Source organism: Haemorhous mexicanus, chromosome 1 (genome assembly GCF_027477595.1).
Source record: "Haemorhous mexicanus isolate bHaeMex1 chromosome 1, bHaeMex1.pri, whole genome shotgun sequence".
Lineage (NCBI taxonomy): Eukaryota > Metazoa > Chordata > Aves > Passeriformes > Fringillidae > Haemorhous > Haemorhous mexicanus.
Window position 1 is genome coordinate 1,290,255 of NC_082341.1, and position 16,629 is coordinate 1,306,883.

The 16,629-nt window shown below is 47.7% G+C and overlaps 1 protein-coding gene across 1 annotated transcript in view; it reads right to left on the bottom strand.

Annotated features, from left to right (window-relative positions):
* Positions 1 to 2,691: 2,691 nt before the first annotated feature.
* Positions 2,692 to 16,629, bottom strand: part of PTH1R (parathyroid hormone 1 receptor) — a 100,778-nt gene continuing 86,840 nt past the window's right edge. Inside the window, exons 11-13 of the mRNA XM_059837969.1 lie at positions 14,321 to 14,462; positions 13,814 to 13,855; positions 2,692 to 11,654 (exon numbers count right to left, since the gene is read on the bottom strand). Coding sequence (XP_059693952.1) covers positions 11,292 to 11,654; positions 13,814 to 13,855; positions 14,321 to 14,462 — 547 coding nt within the window. The 3' untranslated portion in view covers positions 2,692 to 11,291. The remainder of the gene's footprint in view (positions 11,655 to 13,813; positions 13,856 to 14,320; positions 14,463 to 16,629) is intronic.

Here is a 16,629-nt window from a genome sequence, read left to right on the forward strand (position 1 = left end):
ACCCAAGGCTCCGTTCCCCACATCCTTCAGCTGTTTTTGTCAAGGAAAATGATTCAGAATGCACCAAAGTTGTTTTTCCTTTGGATCCTGCTGGCAGATAGGAGCTGACAAAGGGAATGTGCACAATAACAAACAAAAAGAATTGTTTTGGATGGGATGGATCCCTCGGGATTGGTCTCGTGTCTTCTTTCCCTTCGGCTTTTCCCTGCCAGTCACTTCCTCAAATAACTCTTGCTGCCCTTCAGGCCTTGCTGGTTCCTCTGAATTTACTGCAGCTTTTCCATGAGAATTTTTGAAAATTCAGGATTCTGCTCCTGGAGTCCTGTGGCTGTTCCCAGGGAGGGTGGATTTCCTCCGAAATCCAAATGAAATTTCCAGTCCTCAAGGGGCAGCTGCAGCTTCTCTGGGAACCTGTGCCAGGGCCTCCCCACATTCCCAGGGAAGGATCCCTTCCCAAGATCCCATCTAAAGCTACTCCCCTTCAGCCTGAAGCCATTCCCTGTGTCCCGTCCCTCCATCCCTTGAAAATTTTCTCTCTCCATCTTTCTGGTGACTCCTTCAGGTCCTGGAAGGCCACAATGAGGTCACCCCAAAGATTCTCCTCTCCAGCTGAACATTCCCAATTCTCCCAGCCTGTCCTCATAGGGAAGGTTCTCCATCCCTCTCATATCCTCCCCAAACTCACAGGAACTGCATCCACTGGGAATGAGCAGCCTTTCAAAAGAGAGTTCCAGGTCAAACAGTGCCTTTCAAAACAAAAATTCCGGGTTCCTCCTCTACCACGGTGATTTCCCTGCTTTGCCATCTCCCAGACAGGATCAAATACATCCAAGGAATATTGCACGTGCTGTTTGGGTGCGGGAACTCAGGGATAGACTCTGGATGGATTCATGGAATGGCCTGGTTGGCTGCATCCACAGCCTCCACTTACCCCTGGCTGAAGCCCCTCATCCCCCCCATCCAAACCAGCTCAGAACGGGCTTTGTGATCCACCTGCTGCTCCAGGGAAACCATTCCCCATCCCTGCATCCAGGAGAATTCCTGCAGAAAGCCTGAGCAGTGCTGCATGTGGACTCCAGCTGTTTGTCAGCACTTTGGCACACTCCGACCCTTCCCCTCTCCAAGGGCTGGTGATTCCAAACAGACTTCGTTTGGATTAAATTTCATTTTCTTGCTCCAAGTTTGGCTGCTTGGATGTTCCCTCTTTTCCAGGGGCTGCCTGGATGTTCCCTCCTTTCCAGGAGCAGATGAAGGCCCTTCAGCAGAGCTGATATTACTTGTTAATCCTTGCGGCATTCCCTGGAGCGAAGAGAAATGGAAAATGTTTTCCAAAAGTTTTGTTCTTCGAGAGAGAGCTGCAGAGATTTGGAGCTGCTGAAAAATCTGTTTGAAATCCCTGTTTCCAACTGAAATCCCTGTTTTTCAGGGGAAAACTTATCCATGGTTTATGTCCAGCCTGGCCTTGGACACTACCTGGGATCCATGGGCAGCCACAGCTTCTCTGGGAATTCTATCCCAGCCCTTCCCCACTTTCATCTTAAAATTATCTTCCTTTTATCCAGTCTGAATCTTCCCTTATTTAGTTAAAACCCCTTCTCCCAGTCCTGGCTGTATTGGATCACAGCGGGATCACTCCAGACCCACTTCCATGAACCAGCCCTGGGGAAAACAGTTTCTTGGAAGACTCAGTTCAGTAAATCTGAGCCTTCCCTTCACCTCACATTAAGGCTGAGCCTTTCCCACATAATTTTCCTTAAGTTTCCCTGGATAAAAGGCTGCACAGCATGTCCTTGAGCGTGGCCCTAAATCCCAGCTGGAGAATTCAGGAGAAATGGAGGAATGAAAAGAAAACAGTGGGAAAAGCTGAACTGGCCAAATGTCCCCCAGCATGGAGCCCTGCATTTTGAAGGAAGCTCCCGGATATCCTCTGGGATTGGTGGCACCTCTTGGATCCCCTGGAGCTCTGCCCCACACGGGGAGGAGGCTGGAACAGGGCACGAGCAGAGGCTGCTCCTCCTGCAAACGTGAAATACAATCCCAGGGAAACTGAGGCAGTCCTTCATGTCATTCCCACTGCTTTGGCTGCTCAGTACCATCAAACCCTCCCTGGAATTCATTGCTCCTGCAGCCCTTCCCTCCTGGATGGGTCATCCCAAAACAAAGTGGCTCCAGAATCCACAACTTCACCAGGCTCTTTTAGTGGTGAATTTTATTTCAGTGAGACTGGGACCCTTCTGTATCCAGGTTGGACAGGGCTGGGAGCAGCCTGGGACAGTGGGAGGTGTCCCTGTCCATGGCAGGGGGTGGCACTGGATCATCCCTTCCAACCCAAACCGTTCTGGGATTCTCTGACTGAAGGAGCCAAGCCAGGCATGAGGATAAGGAGGCCAGCAGTGGAATTACATCTCCAGAACTCCTGGAAGTACAGATGGGAGCTGACCAGTGTTGTTCCCAGTGCTCCTGAAAATCACAAGCCTAAGGAGGTTTGGAAGCCACCCAAAGTGAGATTTTCCTGAAGGATTCCCAGAGAAACTCGCTCCCATCTTTCTGTGTCCTTAACGAACTGGAGGATCCCATGGAGCTCCTTCCTCATGAGCCCAGAGGAATGATGAACCCACAGCCATCCAAGCATTCCCGACAGGATTTCTGAGGTTCTGAGTCCAAGAGACAGGAAAAGACACGGCAGAAAGATTCCATGAGAATCAATAAAGGTTTCTTTTTTATTGGAATTCCCTTTTACATACACCTGTGGTTTGCCTTTCCCGCTCGTTACTTTGGTCCATGCAGAAAGCAGAAGTGGAGGAATGTAAACCAAATTCCTGCCTGGAGACACACACATGGCAAAGCCCCTGGGATCACACCTTCATCCTCTCGTTTTTTGGGATTTGTCCCTCTTCTGGAGGGGGACAAGGTCTTGAAACCCACTTCAGTGTTGGAGAGGGACAAACACCCCCCTGCTCCTCTCCCTCCTGCTCCGAGTGGAAGAAGGAGCCAATATCCTGGAAAAACCCCTTTTCCCAAAGCCCAGGCCCTGTGATTTGTGGAGACGACCAGAGCTGGGTCACCCTGGAGCTGCTGAGATGGAGCAAAGGGATTCAGCAGCAGGTTTGTCTCCTCATGGATCCTGATGGGAAGAGCTCGGCCAAGGATTTGGGATGGGTTTGGGATGGGTTTGGTGCTTGGCTGTGCCTGTCCTTTCTCTCTTCCCACCCCTCCTGTCCCACCAGCTCCACCTCATCCAACCTGGCCTGCCAAAGATCCCACCTTTAACAGCAGATGGCTTCTTGCCCAAGGCCATGTGGGGCAGGGCTTGGAGAACCTGGGATAGTTCCATGGAACCGGAATTGGGCGGTTTTAAAGCTCCTTTCCAACCTAAACCCATCCTGGGATTCTCCGAGTGCTCCTTTCCTGCAGCTCTCAAGGAAGAAGGATTCGTTTAGACAGAGGATGAGGTAAAAGATTGGCCTGGCAAGAAGAGCTCAGCTCTGTCTTTAGGCTGGCTCATGTCTCATAAAGCTCTGCTTTAAACTGATGCTGCTTCTCACGGCTTTGTCTCCTCTGCAGGCACCTGAGCCAGCCTGCTTGGGCCACTCTTCAGTTGAGCTGGGCTTAAGCTGCCTTTCCAGTGAATTTTGTATCCCTATTTCAGAGGATGCAACCCTGGGCATTTTGGAAACCAGGCACATGCTGATCCCTCCATCCCAAACGTTTCAATTCCAGGTATTTCCAGCCAAGTGTCTCCCACATCCGAAATCTCCACATGGGGAAGCTGACACCAAGAGGAAATGAAGAATTTTAGGAGAGGAGTTTCCCCTCAGACCTTCTCCTGCCTCTGGATGTCAGGGATCCTGCTGGATTCTGGATCTAAAGGATAAAGACACCCTGAAATCCCAGTGCCAATTAAGGTTTTGGGAACCGAGAATTTATGTGAATAATTCTCCTTTTCCTCCTTAGAATTTATGGGTGAAGGCCACTCCATGGAAATCCACAGACACCTCGGTGCTGATTTTCCTGGGATCAGGTTTTATCCCAAATAGTGCCAGCACCTCTGGTTTTGCACACCCCACCATTAGCCCAGAATCATTAACCCCCAGTTTGAGGAAATAATTAAATCCCATTGGATTCCTTGGTTAATGTGCCAGGAAAACCATTGCTCCAGTGGAAGGGAGAAGTTGCTCTGTGGGACCCAGGAGAAATGGGTCAGAATTCCGTGTTCTCAAGCTGAGTTTGTTCTAATTTACCTCTTTTTTCCAGTGAAAAAATAGGAGGAAAAGAGGCAGTGAGGATGAAAAGGAGGAGGAAGTTGTTCTGATTTTGTGACACCCCACCTTTCCCCTTTAGCCCTTTTAATATTCCTCCAATTAGGAGAAATCCTAATTAGGCACTAATTTACCCCTGTCAGATCTGTCTGCATGGAAAGAAGTCAGATTTATTGGAGTTACTCCTGATTAACTGGGTGAGTTTTCCAGAACTTTTCCATTCATTCCTGGCCTCTGCCAATCCCTCAGCTGATTTCCAGCCCAGGAAATGCCTGGGAATGCCTCTCTGGGGGCAGATTTTGGGATGTGCATGGGTACTCAAGGGACAAGTGTTCCCAAAGGAGAACTATCAGAGAATCAGGGAATTGCTGGGATTGGAAAAGCCCCATTGGATCATCGACTCCAACCAGGATCTCCGACCCACAGCTGGGTGCAGAAACCTCAGGGGCAGATGAGAAGGTGAAACTCAAATTAAATAGGAATATTTAATGTTGTATCAGCTCTCATCCCAACCCCCTGGGCATGCTGGAAAGATTCCTGGGAACTCTAGAACGCCGAGATCCTTGAGGAAAACAGGAGTTCACTTGGAGGGGGAAATGCTGGGCTGGGAACCCTTCCCTGCTCCGTGGGAAAGATTCCAGAGGAACCCGAGTTAATGTTTCCTTTAATGCTCCCCCAGGATCGTCTTTCCTCCACTTGACTCCCAAATCCTGGCAAAATGTTCACATTATTGGGAACTTAGAGTGCTCTGGGGCTACTGGAAAACAGTGGGAAAACAGTGGGAAAACTTGGAGGATCTGAGTTCACATGCAAGGATGGGAAGGAGAATGAAGGAGAAAAGGAGAAAGGAGAGGAAAGGAAAGGAGAAAGGAAAGGAGAAAGGAAAGGGGGAAGGAAAGGAAAGGAAAGGAAAGGAAAGGAAAGGAAAGGAAAGGAAAGGAAAGGAAAGGAAAGGAAAGGAAAGGAAAGGAAAGGAAAGGAAAGGAAAGGAAAGGAAAGGAAAGGAAAGGAAAGGAAAGGAAAGGAAAGGAAAGGAAAGGAAAGGAAAGGAAAGGAAAGGAAAGGAAAGGAAAGGAAAGGAAAGGAAAGGAAAGGAAAGGAAAGGAAAGGAAAGGAAAGGAAAGGAAAGGAAAGGAAAGGAACAGATAAATGGGATTGCTTTGTGTCCAGCTGATCACTGGGTGTCCTTGGATTTAATCCCAACACCAAGCCTGTCTGTAATTCTCAGCAGAGCATTTTTGGAGCTGCAGCTGGAAACTGGATTTGAAATCCATTTTGCAAACTGGACACGAGTCCTGAGCCGTGCTTTAGCTCCAGAGCTGTTCTGTCTTTTCCCTGCTCTGAGTTACCCCAATTCCCTTCAGCTGAGCAGCTCCTGCCTCATGCCAAGGAATCTCAAATCCACCTTGGAGCTGCTTCCAGCTGTCCTGCCCTGGAGTCCAGCTCAGAACATCTCTGCCCACTCACTGGAGAGGTTTTATCCAGCACAGAGACCTGGGAGAAGCCAGAATTCCAGACACTGTCCAGAGCCCAGCAGAGCACACAGCAGGACCCCAGAAAATAAACAAAAATCGCTGAAGATTTCTGTTTTGTTGTTTGAAATCCTCCTGGAGTGGGGCACAAACACAATGAGTGCTTTCCCTGCTCTCTGTGCCCTTTTCCCATAAATCCACCAAGATTTGGGACTATCTGGGAGTCATCTCCCACCTCGGGGTACCTGAACTCTGCCCCAGGTGTGATGAGCACAGTGAGTGATCCAAGGTGATCCAAGGAAATCACATTCCCATCCCAAAGCTCTGGGCTGGTTTGGGAACTGCCAGCTGAGACTGGCTTTGAACCATAAACCCTTTCCTCCAGCCAAATTTGCACCCAGTTAAAAGGGGAAATTAAATGCTGAATAAAGTTATTTAAATAAGATGTTGGGGGTGTTTTGGAGGGACAGTCTGGAAAAAAAGAATTGAAGTGTGGGAAAAGACTCCCAGAGGAAAATCCCGGCTCCAAACCGTCCCAAACCTCCTACAGAGCAAAGAGCAGCCAGTGAGGATTCCTGTCAGCACTGAGGGAAGGAAAACCAGGATTAGGAGATTTATCAAGGGCCGTTAAAAGCCTTGACAGCAAATTAGTTTGGAGTTAATCACTAAGTGAAGCAGATCTGAAGGATTTGTGTCTCAGCAAAGTTTGTTTGGTGTCTCTGTTTGGGGTCTCTTTAAATGGCCAAGGAGGACCTGGAATCACTGAGGAGGGCCTGGGAACACCAAGGAGGACTTGGAAACATTGAGGAGGGCCTGGGAACAACAAGGAGGACTTGGAAACACCAAGGAGGACTTGGAAACACTGAGGAGGAGCTGAAAACACCAAGGAGAACCTGGGAACACCAAGGAGGACATGGAAACACCAAGGAGGACATGGAAACATTGAGGAGGACATGAAAACACCAAGGAGGACCTGGAATCACCAAGGAGAACATGGAAACACCAAAGAGGACTTGGAAATATTGAGGAGGACATGAAAACACCAAGGAGGACCTGGAAACATCAAGGAGAACATGGAATCACCAAGGAGGACCTGGAATCACCAAGGAGGACATGGAAACACCAAGGAGGACCTGGAATCACCAAGGAGGACCTGGAAACATCAAGGAGAACATGGAATCACCAAGGAGGACACAAAAACCTCAAGGAGAACACGGAATCACCAAGGAGGACACGTGAGAAAAAGAACCTGATCTATAAATGAGGTTTCTTAACTTTTTAAACATCTGAATCTGAAATTAAAAACCCTTTTGGCCACTGAGTTTGTCAAGACAACCAAGAGGAATAAAAACTTTGGAGATCTTCCCTCTCTGTGGATTTTCATGGTTTGAAAAGTGGAAAATTCTTCCCAGCGCTGTGGATGCTCTCTGACCTCCAGCTGATTGCCCATAAACAGATAAACAAAGCCAATCCCTGGCTAAAAAAAAATCGATTTTGGGAGATCTTTGTGAACTTTTTTGGCTCCAGAACAAGACAAGGAGCAGAGCTGAGGAATGATGAGGGGTAGGACAAGACATGATCTCATCTGAACCCGGACCAAGGGGAGTGGAGGAGGCAGAAAGACAAAAAATTGTCTGCCCTTATCCAGGGAAGCAGGAATGGTGAAACTGCTGCCAAAAGTCATCCCAAAGAAATAAAAGGAAGATTAAACAGCTGTCAAATCCCAGAAAAGAGAGGGATCATGGAGCAAGGAATCCCGAGGAGAACTCTGCTGCTGTGGATGGGAAAGGAAGAGGAGCAATAGAGGAATCTGCCAGCGGTGAGATTCCCTGTCCAAGCCCAACATGTGGCTCTGGAGAAGAGGATGATGATCCAAAAGATTCCAGGGAGATTCCATGTGAGCCAGTCATCCGGGATACTGCAATGCACAGCTTGCCGTGTGGGAAGTGAGAGGTTCCATGGAAATACTCCATGGAGTATTGCCAGGTGTTTTCTAGGATGAGAGGAAAACGGGCACAGATCTGACACAAAGGAGGAGGGAAAACCAGGGAAAACCAGGGAAAAGCTCTTTTGGATATTTTCTTTCTCCTTGAAGTGCACTTGGGAAAGTTTCTTCCCCTGTTTTCCAGGTTGGACAGGGCTTGGAGCAGCCTGGGATAGTGGAAGGTGTCCTTGCCCATGGAATGAGCTGGGCTTCAAGGTCCTCTCCAACCCGTCTCATTCTGGGATGATTCCATGACAAGGATTCCATGACAATGATTCCATGTCAATGATTCCATGACAACAATTCCATGCCACATTTGCTACACCCTGTCACTGTCATATTTCCTGGAAAAATCCCTTTGCCCAGGATTCTTCTCCTGGGAAGCTGAGAAGCCTTGGAGAAAAAGGAAAACAATAATTATCTGATTTGCTTCTCCTGTGCTGTGCTCATGTGGAATGTGTTTGGAGATTATTCACCCACAGGTGATTGTTCCATTGGATTCTGCTGTGAGTTGTTTTCACTCTTTGGCCAATCAGGGCCAAGCTGTGCCAGGGCTCTGGAGAGAGTCAGGAGTTTCATTATTATCCTTTTAACCTTCTGTCTGTATCCTTTCTGTATTCTTTAGTACAGTTTAGTTTAGCATTCTTTAATATAATATGAATTATAAAATAATAAATTAGCCTACTGAGCACAGGGAGTCAGATCCATCATTCCTCCCTACCACAGGGCACCCCACAAACACAGTAACGCCCCAGATCCAAACTGCTCTCTCCGCTCCACAATCCCAGGTTGGATCTGAACGGGATGTGCACAAGCCCTGTCATTCCTGCAGGATTTGTGGAGGGCAGTGGGTGAATCCTGAACAAATGAATCCTCCCCTCCAGGGTTTCTGTTTCCCGTGGCCTTTGGGGCTGCCTTTCCAGGGGAAAACCCCACAGGGGAGGAACTGTCATCCCAGGGGGACTCAGACCTTTGGATGGGGACAAACTCCTTGGGAAATGTCCTCAGATCCTGGAGATGGAGGAAGGGAAGGGGAGCCTGCTCTGGGTCCAGAGGCTCTGGCTAAGCTCCAACAGGATCATTCCATTTGTCCTTCCAGGGCAAATCCCAACCCAAAGCCAGGGCTTTTTCTCTCTTTCTAGACATCCCAGCTCTGGTTCTTCCTCACTAAAATCCAGGAGGGATGACCAGATCTCCAGATAATCCTGATCCATACACTCAATCAAGAGTTTGGGATCAGCCCAGGAATGATGGGAACACACCCTGACAAACAGGTCCTGCTGGGCCTTAGTGGAAGTTTTCCCTCTGTTTTGGTGTCAGCATTATCCCAATTTTTGCATGGATGCTTCTCATGCACAGAAACATCCAGGAAAGAAAAATCTATCTGTGATTTGCAATTCAAAGCATTTTCAAAAATATTTCTTCCCCCTGCACAACCCAAGTGCCTGTAATTTTCATCGACATTTAAAAACAGGTTTGATTTATTTTAATCCTAAATAATCCAGCGTTGAATTCATTTCAGTGAGAGCTGCATTTTAGGAGGGGGGTTATGTTTGTTTATAAATGAATTTATGGCTTTTGCTGATTCCTTGAATTTCTGAGGGATTGTCAAATGTTCTCAGTCTTGAGTAATAAACACAAGCGAAGAGTGAGTCACTGGTTGGGGTTTTTTGGTATTTTTGCTTTGTTCCAGCAGTGAAATGATAATTTAGAAATGCCTTTGAGCCAGAAAATCAGGAGGGGTAGAAGAAGAGAGCAGGAAAATGGACTCACTTTTGAAAAGTTGATATTTTCATAACTCTTATTTGGTGGGAAATGGTTATGATGAGGTCTGACTTCTTCTGATGAGGCGAAACAAGAAAAGAACATCACAAATAAATATTGGCTGTCAAAGATTCCTGTTTAGGACAAGAGGGAACAGCCTCAGGCTGGGCCAGGGCAGGCTTAGGGTGGACACCAGCAGGAATTTCCCCATGGAAAGGGTGCTCAGGCCTTGGAAGGAGCTGCCCAGGGAAGTTTGGAGCCCCCATCCCTGGAGGTGTCCAAGGAATTCCTGGATGTGGCACTTGGAGCTGTGGTGGGGATTGGGCACAGCTCGGACTTGATACCCTTGGAGAGTTTTTCCGACCTCAGGGATTCTGGGATTCTGTGACATGGAACTGATGGAGAGGAGCTCCAGCTCCTGTCAGGACCTCAGAGCCACCACATCCCCCCCAGGTCTGAATCCAAACCTCGGACATGTCAGAGGGAGGAGACTTTTCCCTGGATTCCAGCGGGCTTTGGTCAGGCCCTGACCTGAGAGGTTGATAAAGGAGTGGGACACAAAGTCAGGATCCCACCTGCTCTTCCTGACTTCCTTCAGAGTCTGGGGAAATGAATCCTTAATTAGCCCTCGGAAGAGCAGCTGGTGGAGTCTTTCTCCTCATTAAGGTTTGGATTAATTGCCCAGAGTCACTGTGGATACTCCATCCCAGGAAGAGTCCAAGGCCAGGCTGGACAGGGCTTGGAGCAGCCTGGGACAGTGGGAGGTGTCCCTGCCATGGCAGGGGGTGGAACAAGGTGACCTTTAATGTCCCATCCAACCCAAACCATTCCAGAATTCCACGACCCTGTGGAACAGGACATTCAGAGGGCAGAGCGAGGAACAATCCCGAGTTTTAAGAAAGGATGGAAGCTGCTTTCCAGGAGCACCCACAAAAAGGCAGGGCCGAGTTATCCACCCTGGGAGCTGGTTTTAGCCACAATCACCCCTCTGGGATGTGCAAATTCCACGCCCTTGGTGGCTCCCTCTCCACCCGCCCCTCTGGAAGAGCAGGAATGCCGCACATACCCATAACCACATCCAACCGTAAAATTGTACCGGTTCCTGCCTTGCCCCCAGGACCTGGGGAAAGGAGAGGACAATCCCTGCCTGCCTCCATGAGCTGTTAACCCTCCCCGTCCCAGAGGAGCATTTTGCCAAGGAGCAAGAATTCCCAAGGGAGGAAGAGCATGGGGCTGGCCGTACCCCACCCGACCCCGACGGATGGCGGGGCCTTTCCCAACGCTGTGTGTGTCACCAGGCAGATCCACAGGCAGAGAACAAACCAAACCCAAGCCACTGCCCCCCAGGGTGGCTTGTCCCCTCCCGGGACGGTGGCCCTGCACCCTCCCTGCACGCCTCCTGCTTTCCTGGGGGACGCTCCCGTCCTCCTTGGCCGCCCGCGCTCTCCGAGGGATCCAAGGACCACGCAGGGCTTTGCAGCCCTCCCCGGCGAGCTCCCAGGATCTCCGGTGTCCGGCAGGTCTGGAGAGCTCTGTTATCACCAGGAGAACGTGGATCACGGAATTCATGGGTGGCATCACCCACTGGCCACGCTGGTGGCTCACCTTTTTTTCTTTTTTTTTTTGGTTTTTTTTTGTTTTTTTTTGTTTCCCCAAATAACTTAATCTCTCATTCCACAGAACAGAGGAGCTGCATGGAAACCCTCGGAATCCGCTGCATGGCCTGATGGTCTTTCCCCACTAAACGCTCTCCAGGAACCTTTTTTTTTTTTTTCATCCTTTGGCTGAATTTTTCCTTTCCTCCTCCTGTCTTTACATCACTGTCTCTCTCTCCTCTTCCACCAGGACCGTGGGCCTGTCTCCATCGTAGAGCCCGGAGCCGTTCAGGTATTCCTCGTCTTTGTTGTACTGCTCCGGGCCGGAGGAAGGCATGGAATTCTCGGAAATGGAGCCATTTTTCACATAGCCTGGCAAGTTCCGGTGGCCGTTGAGGGTCCCTGGAATAAGTCTGGTGTTGAGGTGGAGGGCGAGTGCCCCTCTGGTGGCTACGTTTGTGATGCTGGTGTGGGAAACCATTGGTCCATAACTGTAGGTTGTGCTCCCACTCCGGGCTTTCCTTTTAAAGTCAAGTGCTAAAGTCCACCTGCTCCACGACTTCTTTATTTCTGCTTGGACCTGAGGGGGAAGAAAAACAGAAGGGAAGAAAAACCCCCCGTGAGTGGGAGAAGAAAAACGCCAGAAAAATATGGTGTCCCTAAAGAGAATGGGTGGGAAACTCTGCGGGGACTTGGAATTTCATGGCCTTTAGGGGTCCCTTCCAAATCAGGAGATTCTGGGATTGCGTGAAATTGGAATAAATTCACATTAGGTAAATGATAAATTCACATTAAAAAATAATGAATTCACATTAAATAAATAATAAATTCACATTTAAAAAAAAAGGAGGGGAAAAACCCCCCCGTGAGTGGGAGAAGAAAAATGGCAGAAAAATGTGGTGTCCCTAAATAGAATGGATGGGAAACTCCACAGGGACTTGGAATTTCATGGTCTTTAGGGGTCCCTTCCAAATCAGGAGATTCTGGGATTCCGTGAAATTGGAATAAATTCACATTAGATAAATAATAAATTCACATTAAAAAATAATAAATTCACATTAAATAAAAAAGGAGGGGAAAAAACCCCCCGTGAGTGAGAGAAGAAAAATGCCAGAAAAATGTGGTGTCCCTAAATAGAATGGATGGGAAACTCTGTGGGGACTTGGAATTTCATGGTCTTTAGGGGTCCCTTCCAAATCAGGAGATTCTGGGATTCCGTGAAATTGGAATAAATTCACATTAGATAAATAATAAATTCACATTAAAAAATAATAAATTCACATTAAATAACTAATAAATTCACATTAAATAAAAAAGGAGGGGAAAAAACCCCCCGTGAGTGAGAGAAGAAAAATGCCAGAAAAATGTGGTGTCCCTAAATAGAATGGATGGGAAACTCCACAGGGACTTGGAATTTCATGGTCTTTAGGGGTCCCTTCCAAATCAGGAGATTCTGGGATTCCGTGAAATTGGAATAAATTCACATTAGATAAATAAAAAATTAACATTAAATAAATAAAAAAAACCACATTAAATAACTAATAAATTCACATAAAAAAAAAAAGGAGGGGAAAAAAACCCCTGTGAGTGGGAGAAGAAAAATGCCAGAAAAATGTGGTGTCCATAAATAGAATGGATGGGAAACTCTGTGGGGACTTGGAATTTCATGGCCTTTAATGGGCCCCTTCCAAATCAGGAGATTCTGGGATTCCGTGAAATTGGAATAAATTCACATTAGATAAATAAAAAATTTCACATTAAAAAATTAATAAATTCACATTAAATAAGTAATGAATTCACATTAAATAAATAATGAATTCACATTAAATCTGCCCTTTCCAAATGAAATATTGGAGGCTGGGAAGCTTGAAGGGCTGAAAACATCTGGCTGAAAAGGTGGGATAGCTCTGCCCAAGGGATGGAGAGCAGCATATCCAGGGGGAATTGTCTCAATGTCCCATAAAAATCAAGTGTCAGCGGGAAAACCACCTTGAATGGCACCTGAATCCTGAGAAATTTCCCTAGAATGGGAATTTTAGACCAGGTCTAAGGCAGGTTGCTAAATTTAGGATGAGATCAATTCCCCTTAGATTTTATCCCCATTTTATCTGCAGAAAATAAACAGTGATTTTTTTTTTTTTTTTTTAGTTTTATTTCCCCTTAAAATCCATAAACTTAGATTATAAATTCCCCTTAAAATCCATAAATTTAGGTCAAAAATTCCCTTTAAAATCCATAAATTTCATTTTATCCCAGTCCGTGGAAGTTCTTCCCTGGGGTGCAGCCACTGACCATCCCCTTTCTTAATTAGCAGCAATAGAGGGAATTAATGGAAATGAGGAAATTAAAGTATATTATTCTGGAAACAGATAAAAATGTCAAAAGAGCCTGGAAAATTCCTTTTTTCCCCTTGTTTTTGTTAATCAGTGACTCTATCAATCCATTTTTCTTCCTAATTTGAAATGAAGCAGCACTAAGCAGCACTTGTGCTAGGAAATTAAGAATTCCGCATTTTTTCTCCATTAGCTGCTTCCAGAAGTTCATTTATTGGTGCCATGCTGACCTGGGGGTTCTCCACCAGAAAAAAAAAAGAGGATTTGAATTTTTTATGTGGACTGAGAGACCTTGGACTGCAAAATAAAGTTGTTTGTGGTAGAAAAATGAGGATGTGCTGATGTGCATCCTCCTGGGCGTGGAATTAACCCGAGAAGGGAGGGAATGAAGGTGTTCAGGACTCACCTCTCCATTGCAAAAACAGTATATGATGGCAACAAAAAATCCCTGGAAGGAGGAAGAGGCAACAAATTAATGGGAATTTAGGGAAGTTTGGGCCCCTTTTCTGCCCAGCACCCCCAGGCCTCTTGGAGATTGGGGACATTCTGTGGAAAATGTGTGTGAGAAAGGTGGGATTGTTCAGTGGGGCAGGAGAGGGAAACAGAAAATTCCCCATGGATGGAGCTCCTGGTGGACCAGGAGCCAGCAGAGCATCCTGGGGGACAAGAGGCCAACGGGATCCTGGGGTGCATTGGGAAGAACTGGGAAGAACATTTTTTGCTGGACCAATTTCCCATTTTCTTGTTGCACTTTGCAAGCAGAAAACAGGCTTGAGGCTCAAATATTTTCAAATCCCCTCATGAATTAATTCTAGTGTACTGTAAGCCCAGCCCTGCTGCCCAAGGCAGCCTTGCACCCACACTTCCCTCCTCTCCCCGCTGAAATTCCCACGTTTTCCCGGAGTTCCAGTACCTGGAAAGAGTTGAACAGCATTTCATAGTGCATTTGAACTTGCCAAAGAATCCCTGACACGTCTGTGTATGGCATAGCCATGAAAACAATATAGTGAACGCCAAACAGAGGCATAAGGACAAGGGTAGATTTCAGCAGCTTCCTGCAGGGAAAAAAAGGGGGGAAAAGGGGAAAAAGGGGGAGAAAAGGGGAAAAAAAGGGAAAAGAAAGAAAGGGGGGAAAGAAAGAAAGGAGAAAAAAGGGGGAAAAAAGGGGGGGAAAAAAGGGAAAAAAGAGGGAAAAAAGGGGAAAAAAGGGAAAAAAGGGGGAAAAGGGGGGAAAAGGGGGGAAAAGGGGGGAAAAGGGGGGAAAAGGGGGAAAAAGGGGGGAAAAGGGGGGAAAAGGGGGAAAAAGGGGGAAAAAGGGGGAAAAAGGGGGGAAAAAGGGGGGAAAATGGGGGAAAATGGGGGGAAAATGGGAGGAAAATGGGGGAAAGGGGGGAAAAGGGGGGAAAAGAGGGGAAAAAGGGGGGAAAAAGGGGGGAAAAAGGGGGGAAAATGGGGGAAAATGGGGGAAAGGGGGGGAAAATGGGGGAAAGGGGGAGAAAGGGGGGGAAAGGGGGGGAAAGGGGGGGAAAGGGGGGGAAGGGGGGAAAGGGGGGGAAAGGGGAAAAAAGGGGAAAAAAGGGGAAAAAAGGGGGAAAAAAGGGGAAAAGGAGGAAAATGGGGGAAAATGGGGAAAAAAGGGGAAAAAGGGGGAAAGAGGGGGAAAAAGGGGGAAAAAGGGGGAAAAAGGGGGAAAAAGGGGGAAAAAGGGGGGAAAAGGGGAAAAAAGGGGAAAAATGGGGAAAAGGGGGAAAAAGGGGGAAAAAGGGGGAAAAAGGGGAAAAAAGGGGAAAAAAGGGGGAAAAAGGGGAAAAAAAAGGAAAAGAAAAGAGGAGGGGGGGAAGGAAAAAAAAAAGGTAAAAAAAAGGCGGGGGGGGGGGGAAGGGGAAAGAAAAGGGGAAAGAAAGAAAGAAATAAAAAGGAATTAGTGCATGGATAACCCCCCCCAGCATCACCAGCCCAGCCAGATTTGTCACCGGGCACAAGTTGCTCATGGATTTCTCCTTGTCCCCTTGGATATGGGATGTCTACACAGGTGCTGTGGAATTCCAGCTGGAATTCCAAGCTGTTGGTTCCTGCTCCAGCGTGGGCCAGTCCAACCCTGAGCATGGCCCTGTGTGCTGCTGGAGGTGACAACACTGAGGTGGCTTTTCCAGCCTCAGAGCAACTCCAGGCTTGGGTCAGGATCATGGGGGGAAGGCGGAAAGGAAGGAAAGAAATTTGTGCTGCAATTCCAGCCCTCAGGCTCCAACTAAAATCCACCAGATCCCTAAAGATGGTTCTCCATCTTCCCATGGTCCTACACAACCTGCAGTGGCTGCCACTGCTTGGGCAGGAGGTGGAGAATTGACTTCCAGAGGTCTTCTCCAAGCTCAACCACGCCATTGAGGCAGGACAGGAAAATCCACCCTGGCTCAGTGGCTCCTGTGCACCCAGCAGGTCTGTGTCACGGACATATTTGATGAAAAATCCTTGTGTTAGGATCTTTTCCCCTGAGAAGCTGAGAAGCTTCAGCTGCTTTGGAATGGGATTTGGAGAGTTGTTCACCCAGCATGTGAAATTGTTTTTACTCGATGACCAATGACAGCCACCTGTGTCGAGGCTGTGAGCGGTCACAAGATTTTATGATCATTCCTTTCTATTCCTTTCAAGCCTTCTGATGAAATCCTTTCTTCTGTTCTTTTAGTGTAGTTTTAATATCTCGTTTTCTTTTAATATAATATATATAATAAAATAATAAATCAGCCTTCTGAAACGTGGGGTCAGGATTCTCCTGCCTGCAAATCAACAGATCTGGAGCAGAGGGAGGTGAGTTAGGAGTGGAATTGCTCCAGATATTCAGGAGAAGAGGACAGAGCAGAGGTGGACACTCCTAGGAGGCGCCTTGGGCTTCAGCATCCCTTGGAAAAGCTCCTTTTTCCAGGGAGCAGCTCCACCTCAGCACAGGATCCGTGCTGGGGACTCCACGGAGGCACCACAGCCCGGAGAGTTTGGCCGGGCTGGCTCCGGAGGGAATCAGCTTTGCCTGGAAGTGCCATTAATTGAGGGATTAGACCTCGTGCCAAGAGTTCCAGCAAGCCCCCAAGTGCAGCAGGGATGGGAAGGGCGGGAATCCCTCCAGAAAGGGCCGGCACCGCCTCTGTCCAGCGCCTGCAAACCACCCAGGGAATTTAACACTTTAAAAGGAGCAGGCCGCATCCAAACCATAATTAATGGCAAAGCTTC